General features: G+C 40.0%; 1 protein-coding gene across 2 annotated transcripts; it reads right to left on the minus strand.

The window, feature by feature from the left end:
- Positions 1-48: 48 nt before the first annotated feature.
- LOC306991258 (uncharacterized protein) lies at positions 49-9361 on the minus strand. 2 transcript variants are annotated; one of them, XM_079598949.1, is made up of 20 exons: positions 6281-9361; positions 6052-6191; positions 5582-5786; positions 5389-5493; positions 5057-5250; positions 4807-4948; positions 3963-4715; positions 3758-3858; positions 3559-3678; positions 3427-3474; positions 3246-3329; positions 3097-3162; positions 2428-2516; positions 1851-1908; positions 1547-1597; positions 1424-1468; positions 1100-1164; positions 927-1004; positions 755-832; positions 49-676 (listed from the first exon to the last, which is right to left on the minus strand). In XM_079598949.1, the coding sequence occupies exons 1-20, from the start codon at positions 7947-7949 to the stop codon at positions 217-219; spliced, it is 4551 nt and encodes a 1516-aa protein (XP_079455075.1). In that variant the 5' UTR covers positions 7950-9361; the 3' UTR covers positions 49-216. The 2 variants fall into 2 exon arrangements, with proteins under 2 accessions (XP_079455075.1, XP_079455076.1); XM_079598950.1 differs by lacking the exon at positions 755-832 and having other exon boundaries at positions 55-676.
- Between the last annotated feature and the right edge of the window lie 2698 nt (positions 9362-12059).

A 12059-nucleotide genomic window follows, 5' to 3' on the forward strand; every position in this document is an offset into this window, starting at 1 on the left:
AACAGGCACTTTTGATGTTTTCAATAAAGACACAAAATACAGTAATTTCTCTTGAACAATTTACTTTTGAACATTGTAGTACATACAGTATAAAACAAACAGATTTATTGGCATGCAAAAATGAAAGGGATTACAAAATAAAACATGTCACAAATAAAATAAATGAGTAATAAAAGTGTTGACGTTGTTCTAACCACACAGACTCAGAGAACAACACTATGGTAGGCAGACATCTTCAATCAGATACCTGCCATAAGCCATGTGCCTCAGCCCCAGACGTGCGCTCGGCCAATTCCTTCTTTTGGAAAAGCCTTTGAGGCGTAGTGCAAGGCCGCTGCCACGGCCTGCAGTCTTATAAATTTTTCTAACAGTTATATGCATCAGACTGTCTTTCTTAAGTTTGAGGTCCCTTGCCAAACTATCATTAATATAAACGGAGGGGTGGAATGGCTTTGCGAGTTCCTGGAAAGTTTTCGAAACTCTGTTGAACACGCCAAGCATAGCCATGTCCATACTCAATGTCTCTTCAATAATACGCTGAAGGACTACAGGTGGTAAGAATGGACTGTCCTCTGTTGTAATGGGTGTGCCTGATGGACAGCTTCGAGATTGGAAGGTGTGGCTGAGATGGGGAGATGGAGAAGGTGAGATGGGTGTGTCAGCTAGTCCTGCAGGGCTAGAGAAAGAAAAGAGAGATCAGTATATTGGCTACCAATATAAGTAAATAGCAATATATGAACACAGTATATAATACCTTTCACTGCTTGGAGATTGTAAGGTGTGGCTGAGATGGGGAGAGGGTGAGATGGGTGTGCCAGGTAGTCCTGCAGGGCTAAAGAAAGAAAAGAGAGATCAGTATATTGGCTACCATCGTCATAAGCACCAAATATAAATAAATAGCAATATATGAACACAGTATATAATACCTTTCACTGCTTGGAGATTGTAAGGTGTGGCTGAGATGGGGAGAGGGTGAGATGGGTCTGCCAGCTAGTCCTGCAGGGCTAGAGCGAGAGAGAGAGATATCAGTATATTGGCTTCCATCTTCATGAGCACCAAATATAATTAAATGGCAAAATATGGACGCAGTATGTAACACCTTTCTAATGTAAAGGTCTCCAGCAGCTGCCCACACCACCACCTCCTGATAGAGAGCATGTCCACCTGAAAATAAAGTTATGCTTTAAATGTCTTCATAGCCTGATACAAATCCATGTTACAGTACTATTTACTCATTGATGGGATCTATGGCAGTGTACATTTTTACAGATGTTGCCATCTCCTTCAGCAAGTACAGTACCTACAGACAAAGTTAAGTGTAAGGCCTATTGGTGCATGTTAACTGTAGCCTCCAGATAGGACAAAATGATTAAAAGCCTTATATTTCACACTACAAATCTGATTGAGATTTGAACGAACTCACCTCACTGAAATCATATGGCTTTTGGAGGGTAGAATACATTGCATACTGAAATAAACATACAAATGTGTTAGTTGTTCTGCAAACTAGTAATCAGTTATCACTTCTGAAATTATTGCATCTCACCATCAGCATAAACACACCACAGCTGTTGCTCTGATGCTGGGGAGATGCGCCCTGTGGTGGTAAAAGGGGTGTGTGATTTATTATCAATGATTCTTATTATATGATGCCTACTGATATCCACACTCATTTTGTAGCCTTAAATCATACAAAAAGTGCAACACAATGTGCTTTGAACTTGCATTTAGCAGCAACTAGGGTCCATCAGCGTCACTTTATAAAATCATAATAAATAAAAATCAAGACACCTGCCTATGTACGCTACTTTACTAAATGCAATGAATCGTGCTCCAGCCACACGTTTTACCTCATCAGCCAAGTAAAATGACTTCCATGGTCCATTGGACACCGCATGAGCCAGGTTACTGAAAAGGTTTGGAAGACGAGTTAATTGCAATTCATGCCTTTCAAATTTAACATTGAACCCCTTAAGGAATTGCTGAATCTCTACCATGACTACACATACCCACCTTGAGCCCTAAGAGCATGGTTTAAAAATGGGGTTGAACTACACCTTCCCATGCTAAAAAGTGACCTGGGAGTAGCAGCAATTCCTAGTAGGGACTTAGAACGTATGGAACATATGAACCAAAACCATAAATGCAGAACTAAACAAAAAGGAAGTATAGTCCAAAACAGAACTACCATACTTCCAAAAAACATGATCATATCTAAGTTTTTGGGTTCTCAAAGCAGTATTTGGGTGGTCTAACTAAAAAAACAATTAAAGTAAAGATGCAGATGAGGTTTCTAGTGAACCAATGAAGAACTACTTTGGGGTGTAAACATGGAAATTGCTTTGAATAGAAAAATATAGTTACTGCTGCAAGACCCAGAGTTAGATATGAACATAGGGAACCAGTATTCAGCTTTCTATGAAAAACCTGAAGATTTCTAGGTAGCGGCCATCTCCAAAGCCACTAGGGTGTCTTGAATCAAAATACTGCATAATCCTCTGTCTTGGTTTGAGAACCTGTTAAGAGTTTTATTTCATGGAATGCCAAGATAAGGGTTGGTTAAAGACCCAAATCTTACGTCAAACAAAACAGTTATAGTAAATAGTGCATTTACATATATGTATGTACCGTATATGTATATGTGTATGCATGCATGTATGCATGTGTATATATATATATATATATATATATATATATATATATATATATATATATATATATATATATATATATATATTAAATGAATATAATTTTATACAAAGTGCTTTACAAGTGATTGCTCTCATTCATCCATTCTTTGAGGCTGAAACAAAATATCATTCAAATTTATGTTCAGCATGGCCAAAAACATTAATTTCATTGGGAGGTGGGAGTGTATGGTAAGAGTCTTCAACACACAATCCAAAATAGGGGGCATAGAGAAGTTGGAATTGATCCAGAAAAGGTTGGGTTAGATTCTTAGACCTGAAATCGTTATGCATATCAAAAATGTTGTTATGTACTGCATGAAATGTACCAACAAAGCATGAATGATGATTCAATAATAACAGCACAGTATTTCAGATAAAAAAGCCACTTCAAAGTGAGTTTACTCACACACAATGTCCAGTGCCCAGGCTGCCAGGCAGGGAGAAGCACCACGTCTTTGGATGCAAAGTCACACTGAGGAAAATAAAAAGAGTTCAAAGAGGAATTTGAACGTGAGGTTAAAGCTGAGGTACAAGTTCTGTTACATTACTACTCACAATCATTTTAGCAATGGGAGAAGCCTCATATGGAGGAAGCCAGGTGACCACCACATAGGCATCCACAGTCACGGTTGCAATGCCCTTTATTTGAAAACAGACGCATAACACACTTTGTGTAGGCAACAAAAGTATACAGTCAGGAAACTTGAATGCACAGATTATGTTAAATGTAACTTACATGTGCAATTGCAGTCTTGACGATAATGTTGAAACAACAATTTGCAATCTAAAAAAAACAATGATTAATTAGTAAGACAATTAATCATCTCACACCATAGGAAATACAGTTAAACACTTGGATCAGATTTACCGTTGCTTCAACATCTCGCTCTAGGCCCAGAGTCCAAAAGTCAGACCTTGTGAGGATCGAGTTGTTGGCTTGAACAATTTCCTCCTTAGGGTCACCCTTACTATCCAGCACATAGTCCAGCTATGGGGAAATATACAGAACATTATGAATGGATGTATATTTAAAATGTCTAATTCACAAAAACTAATCTCAAACTTACTAATTCACAGAGTCTTGCGTTTGGTTCTTGTTTCCAATCAGCAACTGTAAAGTTGGGATTAGTACGGTCAACAGCTGAGGAGAGCGACTGTAACCTTGAACCTAATTCAAAATAAAGAGATGAGACAAAAATGAGAGGAAATGTGTTATTGAATAAATATACACAATCACTAATACAATGCATAAAATATAGAAGATTTCCTTACGTTTAGAGGGTGGTGAAAGATCTGGGTCTGAGCTGAACCCCGTTTCTGCTGGCTGAGAGGAGGCGGCAACAACTGGGTCGGGGCTAAGTCCTGTTGGCTGAGAGGCACAGAATTCTGCCTGACCATGCTCATTGAGACACAGCTGAATTTCAGGAGTCACAAGCTTCTTTAATTCCTCCTTGATCTTCTTGTTCTTCCGCTGATTGTAATTGTGAATAACATTACGCATCATGAAAACATGAGCAGATGGCGAGAGCATGTTCATGTAATAATTGTTTTTTTTCATGGTTGAGAAGAGTTGTTCTGCAACCTGGCTGTTAATTCTCCCTGCCAGTTCAGGTACCATCTTTATCCTCCGGAGGATATCTTTCGGGTCTTTAGTGTTTCCCTCATGGAATCTGTCGTAGAGACAATAGTGGTCTGCTGACCCAGTCAATGGATGGCCACCCGGGTCCGGCACAGTTTTCTTAGTGTTAAGCCATGGTAAATTGACCATACCACCATTAGATGCGTACTGCAAGTTTTCATGGCTGGGGTCCAACAGCCTACCCTCATGAGGGCTGAAAGGCATCGTCTCGGGCTCTCTAAGGTTAGCATGCACTGCCAGACCTCTTGCAAAATCATATATGCATATGTTGGGCATGTGTTTCCAAGATAACAATAAATCAGTGAAGTCCCTTGGACTTTCTGCCCTAATGTTAAATTTCAGCGAGACAACCTGCCCACAGGGGCACATAACAACAGCCCAGCCACCTGAGGAGAACAAGTGTTCAAGGAAGTCAAACTAAATTACCTGCAGTAGCCCAATGAGAAAAGACATTGTTGGGACATTTTTTTTACTTACCAGATGCTCCCCAAACCTTTTGAAAAATTTTATCAAATTTGCTTCGGGTTTTCATTTCTTCTCTCAGCCTTAGAACTAATTCCATTTTGGAACCTTGGGAATCAATTCCGCACTCCCTGCAGAGCTTTCGGATGGCATGGACCTGTAATAGATTACCAAAATAAAGGTGTACACTGTAAACACATTTATAATAGCTATATTGATTATATAGAATAAACAACAACAACAAAAAACACATAGACCTGTTTACCTTCAAATTGGATACTTCATCCAATAGCCTGTCCTCTGTTATGTCAGTCTCTGTCTGTTCTTTTGGGTGCCTTGTTGTGTGGACCTTTTCATGCTCCGTATTGAGCACCTTGTTGGATTTGCGGGTGTGAGGTCCAATCCACGGGGCCCAGTGGTGGTACGTAGGTTTAACGGCAAAAGGATTTTGTTTATCACCTGAAAGAAAAACAGTCTGCATTGATGGCTAGAAATTAACTTTGTAATTCTTAAAGTGGAGTGAGAAAGACAAGGGGAAAAAAGGTAACAAAGGAATTATATATCTCTGGGAAACATTATATTTAAAAAGTCACTTACTTGGAACAAAACCACGTGCAATCCTCTCTAAACATAGAGAGTCCCAGAACTCATCAATGTCCACCTCCCCATCAAATCCATCTGGTGGATCCTCTAGTTCACTGACTAAAATAAAAAGAAATATCAATATACTGTAGTTAGACCACCTGGAGGGGTGGAGGGGTTCACCATACAAATAAAACCTGTATTGTACCTGCCAAGCTGAAGACACAGCTCTTGTGGAGATCCATGACCACCACAGGAGGGTGATGTCCACAGCGGACACAGGAGAAGTTATAATCATGGTCTGTCAATGCTTCAAAATGTAGGTATCCATGTATTAGGCTATTTTTGTTTGGGTACTGCTGTCCCGACGTCAGCTCCCATGTCTCGATGGCTCGACCCAGAGCTGTGTGAGTCTGGAATAAAACATCAATAATAAATTAGAAAATGTACTTCCATAAAAGTGTGCAACTGGGAAAGTTCCAATTATGTATTTAATGGCCTAATGTCATGACTGTCAGCTAAGAAGTCTCATCCTGCACCTTAGTTCTAATTACTTAATTAATGGCCTACTGAGCATAAAGATATGGAATATGAGATTTACGCATTTAACATACAGTATGGTCACATCATATTCATAAATCACAAAAATCACATGTATTGAATTTTTGAACATTTGACCTGGAGGCAGTTCCGAAGATACAGGCAAAAATGGAGGGTTAGAATGACTTTGTCATTAAAGTTATGTAAGCCATCCTCCCATTCCTGGTATCGCACCATCATTCCACATCTACTGCATTTTTTCCCATAAGTTGTCACACCTGAAATGAGATCATTGGAGCATTTAGTGGTATATACAACTTGGAAAAGGAAGAATAAATGTCAATTTTAGTTTAAACATGATACAGACCCTCGATGATTCCCTTGACAGTAATGATTTTTGCTGATTTGCTGATGATCAGGGGTTCACCAAGGGGAAGATCACCAGGACATTCAGGACAAACACACTCTTTGGGCATCAGATGTTTAGGCACTTCTGTCTCACTTGTCAACCCATACACCTTTGCTGGCAAGTCTGCAGGAAGCCTTTTCTTGTTGTGAATGTACCTAACAATTCTCCCCAAATCCTGATCTCGAGGGGGATACTGAAAATCACTTGAGGTGACAGTTTCCACCTTGTCTTCAGAGCCCTGACTATCTTGAGTATCCTCGCTCTCATCTCCCGTGAAGAGCTCCTTTCTTGTCTGGAAAAAGTGCCATTTTGCAATGGCCTTGTGGACACAGGCCTGTTTGGCTTTAACACAATGGCAATGCCACGTGTTATTTGCTGTGTCAAACATGACCATCACTCTGCCAAACTTGTTATAGTAAGACAGATTTGCCTCATAAATGGAAACATATCTTCTTGAGGAAGAGCTTCCCACCTCAACATCAACACTGAAGGGGATCCCTTCAGCGTTTGCCGCCGTTTTTTTCAGAAGACATGCCCTCTTCCGCTCCTCGCTGAACCACCTGCTACTGACAATGTCCCTCAGAACATCCTCCCTTAGTTCAATCTGAGGGCTGAGGGGTGGTGGGCAGTATTGCAGGGACTGCAGATGGGCACAATCAAAGGATATAAACCCACTCCTATGCATCACCTCAGTGTTGCGCACACAGGCATCCTGCTCACAACGAATTTGATGGCTTGGCCCCGATGTCCGCTTCTGTACATGGATGGGTGCGCTATTGCTGCTGAAGGACTTTACAACAGCAAATATTCCCCTTTCAATCTCTATTGGCTGACATGCCAGATGACGGTCGGCTGTAATGTCCTCCTTGACAGTTGAGTGGCGTCGTCTCATATGCTGCTTTAAATTTTTTTTATTTAGCACTAATTCACACTTTGTGCACTTAACCTTTCTGACCCTCGAACGTAAGCCAACAGTTTTTTTTGGTTGATGAAGCTCTACCATAGCCTCCACAGGGTGTAGCCGGGCTTCTACCATGGCCTCCATAGGGTTTAGTGGGCCTTCTAAGGCTTGAGGTGAAAAAGAGTGCAGTGGGCCTTCTGCTGGCTGGCGGTGGGGTTGGCCTTCTGCTGGCTGGCGGTGGGGTTGGCCTTCTGCTGGCTGGCGGTGGGGTTGGCCTTCTGCTGGCTGGCGATGGGGTTGGCCTTCTGCTGGCTGAGGGTGGGGTTGGCCTTCTGCTGGCTGAGGGTGGGGTTGGCCTTCTGCTGGCTGAGGGTGGGGTTGGCCTTCTGCTGGCTGAGGGTGGGGTTGGCCTTCTGCTGGCTGAGGGTGGGGTTGGCCTTCTGCTGGCTGAGGGTGGGGTTGGCCTTCTGCTGGCTGAGGGTGGGGTTGGCCTTCTGCTGGCTGAGGGTGGGGTTGGCCTTCTGCTGGCTGAGGGTGGGGTTGGCCTTCTGCTGGCTGAGGGTGGGGTTGGCCTTCTGCTGGCTGAGGGTGGGGTTGGCCTTCTGCTGGCTGACGGTGGCATGTGCTGAGGTGTCTAAGCAGTTGTTTTTTTCTTTGAAACATTAGAATACAAGCACAGCAGTGGTAGTGGGACTCCTTTCTGCAGCCCCATTTGCAGGTATACATCACAACCTCTGAAAGGAAGGTAAAAAACAAAGCAGGCTTTAATAACTGGTCCAAACACAAGTGCCTTCTTGACCACGGCTAGTGTCCTCAACTTATTCATATCAACACAAAGGTTATTAATCTAAACCAATGAATCAGCCAAAGAATCCTTAAACATACCTCCATGCTGTACCACTGTTTTCAGATGGGACTGTAAATGTGTTTCCACTTTTGAGTAGTCACCCTTATAAAGTGGGCAAAAGGGGCAGTGGAGAAATTGGCATCCTTGCTCAAAACTAGAGGTCGACCGATTCATCGGTTTTGCCGATTAATCGGCACCGATTGTTGACTGGTGGAACTATCGTTATCGGCAAAAATATATACCGATAGTTTTTCCTGGTTGCGTCCATTGCTGGAGCGGCTGAGAAGCGCACGCTGTCATTCATTACACTGTGTAAGAGCTGAGAAGGGTCTGCTGGCATGATGCAGTACAAGAGCGGCCTCTAGAGGTGTAATAAAAACTTGTGCCTCGTGTTGTTTATTTCGACACGTGATTCTGCGTGCTGCACTGAGAGCACATGCTGCGTGGAGAGCGCTGACATCAGATGCGCGTTTAAAGCACCGACAGCTCAAATGTATGTAGCCTATACAGTACATTTTGTCATATCATTATAAAGTGATTAATTTGTTGACTAAATGCTGCATTAGTAGAGACAGTAGGCGTTTGTTTGCCTTCGAGGCTGAGAGGACGCTAACATTAGTAGTACCTCAAGCGGTTAAAACACTGACAAACATAAACGTAAGTCCGACCCGAATGTTTAATGTCACAATTGTTACCTCTATTTGCATTAGTTCATATCCAGCTGGTCACTTTTATGCATTACATATGCAGATAAGTTGCATATTTAAAGCTAGAGACGTAAGCAAACTGATGTTCATACAGCCGACAGAAACATAAACGAATCAGAAAAGCATTCGATTTCGGTAATTTATTTTTTTCATCTTCACTTTAATACAAATTTAGTTACTTTTTAATTAATTAAGTTGGCTTGAAAAGAACAGTTAAATAGTTACATTTTGAATGTAACTGGTTTTATTTGTTATTTAGAGTATTACTTTTTGTTTCAGTTTGAATGAATGTCTTTTATTGACTTAAATATTTATTCACATTTATATATTTATTTCATTTAGCATGTTTTCATGGTTCAATACAGTTTTTTTTTTTTATAATAAAGTTCAGCACTGTTTTACTTGGAGTGTTATGTTTGTTTTTATCCAGTATCAATTTTAAAAACTATCGGTTCATTAATCGGTTATCGGCAAGTATGGCCCAACCTAGCTATCGTTATCGGTAAAATCCACTATCGGTCGACCTCTACTCAAAACATCTTGTGGGCTGGGGCTTGTGACCGCTCGGCAAAATTGACAGATGTAGCTATAGATAAGAGATATATGGAGCACATTAACCAAGCTCAACTTACTTTTCTCCCCCTCCTAGCACTAGCTACTACCTGCTGCGTTGAATCCAAGGAATCTTCAGGTGAGAAAGCTAAAACTCTGTTAAAAAACTAACTACGTGAAAAACGAAGTTAGTAAACAATGTGTGTTTATAAATTCTGTACCTGTAAAAGACTGTTACACAAAGTTACCTACCTCCACCAAAATTCTCCCAAAACAAAGCAATGCGCCCACCAATGTTATCTGTCACCATAAAGAATCAGCGTGGACGCTACATCATGCCTCTTTGCGAACACGTTAACAATATTAAATTCAAACCTGATAATACATTTCATATATTGAAATAAATGTAATAAAATAAAATTTCACTTAAATGGCAATGACAATTATTAATTGTCATTTAAGGGAAATTACTAACTTATATACAAGCTTGATAAAAATGATAATTCTAGAAAATAAATTCTGATGGCACTTAAAGGCTTTTGCATCTGAATATATATATATATATATATATATATATATATATATATATATATTCTGTTACTAAAACCAATATCCAGATCAAATATATTCTAGAATCCAGTAACACACACCCTTTGAAGTTTAGATGAAAAACTATGATTTTTAAATACATTTATTATCAGGTTGATTACAAATGAGAAAAATACCTACGTGAAAATCTTTTAGGTCCATGCAACTCTATATTCAGAAAAAAAAAGTTTTTACACAAATGTATTTGCACATCTGAATCAGCATTTTTTTTGCATCACTTTTGACAGTTAAACAAAGCAGTTATTTAATTATTTTAACAATATAACACTATTTGAATTTTGGGATCGAAAATGAATGGTGTTTAGTCGGGTGAGATTGAGATTTTTCCTCTTCGTTTTTTACTTTGTAGACGATCCCTATCTGCTGTTTTACATTACAAAATGTATAGGTTGCGATACAGTAAAGGCGATTAAAACAAACACTGTGTTATCGTCTACATTTTAAAACAGTTCGAACACAACCTGTTTTTCATTCTTATGCCAAATCGTACTGATGTAACTTATTTAAGTGTTTCGGAGCTGAATCTCTGACAAATGTCAAACTTCCAACGTCAAACCAAATTCTGTAGAAGACTATTTTAGACAAATTTAACGTTACTAAGTTACCACCAAAACGAGGCAACGCGCCCACCAAAGTTATCTGTGTCACCATATCGAAGCAGCTTGGCCGCTAACAGTTACTTCTTACCTCTTACCATCTAGCTAACACGTTAACATCCAACTTAACAATGTAACGTTATGTTAACTTAGTCTTCGCTACAAACTCTAGCTTCTAGCAACAAACATTCTTATACATTGCTTTCTTCTGGCTAGTAGCTATGGCTAAAATGAGATAGCATGACATTAGCGGCTACCGAACCATGCTTGCCGCGATTATTAATATCGGATTCGGATACATAACGTTACCATACAAGATTAAGAAGACACGACAGCTATATCAGTGATATAAAAGAGAATACTTCCCAGTCAATGTTGTAGAAATAAACAATAGCCTACTTACTGACATAATCTCTCATCGCATGACCGCTTGACAAACGTTACTTCTTCTTCGGCGAAACTTACGAGGTAAAATTGCAAATATGGAAGGGGAAATGACATCATACCCAGTGTGCCTTGCGAAACGCTTCCCGATTGGTCGATGAAACGCTACCAGGAACGCCCAAAGGGCATTCTTGTGTCATTACGGGAACGCCCAAGCCGCAGCTGGACCCTCCTCGAAAGACAGGATTACCACAAGACCTAGATCTCACACAAAACTCAAAGTGAATCATTAAAGGGATCATCCACTCAGAAACACAGTCTGTCATTTACTCGGCCTCATGAGTTCTCCAAACCTGTAATTAGTGGAAACCTTGTGACGCCTGTGGAAAACAAAAGGTGTTTTTTTTATTTCCTCCACGGAAGAAAAAGCCGTACAGGTTTAGAACGACATGAGAATGAGTAAACAATGTCAAGATGTTCACTTTTTCATGAACCTTGATTCACATGAAATTCAAGAACACTTCTGCCTTTACTAAATGTGTAGTCACTCAATTAAATATCCAAACTACGCTGTTGTGAAAAATATAAGCTTGATGACCGTCTAGTGAGGAACTCACACAGGAAGACTCTGCCAGCAGGATCTCGCCGTGACGTCTCAGAACAACAGGACTAGGCACAATTACGTGGCAAACTCACAATTTCCACTATAATTTCAGCACTAGAGTCTAGTAATCACCTGACGGTCATGCCTGCTATAATCAGGAGAATATATATATATATATGATATGATTCAGGGGATGAATCACAAAAGAGTCATTGTAGGTACAATGCTAAAAATTAAGAATAGTATTATTGGCTAAAAATTTGTACAGCGATTTGTACAAAACAGGTTTAGTTTTGTTCTTCGTTTGACTGTTCAGTGTTCCCACTATTCTGCTTTGAGGCGAAACAGTTTTAGATCAGTCGTTATCAATTGGTGTGTAAGGGAAAAACAGCTGAGTGTGGTTAATATAGCAAAATATTTAAAATTTTAATATTTGAAACATTAGAAATCTCTTTTGGTCTTGAAGTCGAATGTCTGCCCAAACCACCAATGTTTTTTTAACTAAAACTTATTCAAATGTTCCTGGTAACTAAAATA

This window comes from Phoxinus phoxinus, assembly GCF_949152265.1.
Source record: "Phoxinus phoxinus genome assembly, chromosome: 23".
NCBI classification, from domain to species: Eukaryota; Metazoa; Chordata; class Actinopteri; order Cypriniformes; family Leuciscidae; genus Phoxinus; species Phoxinus phoxinus.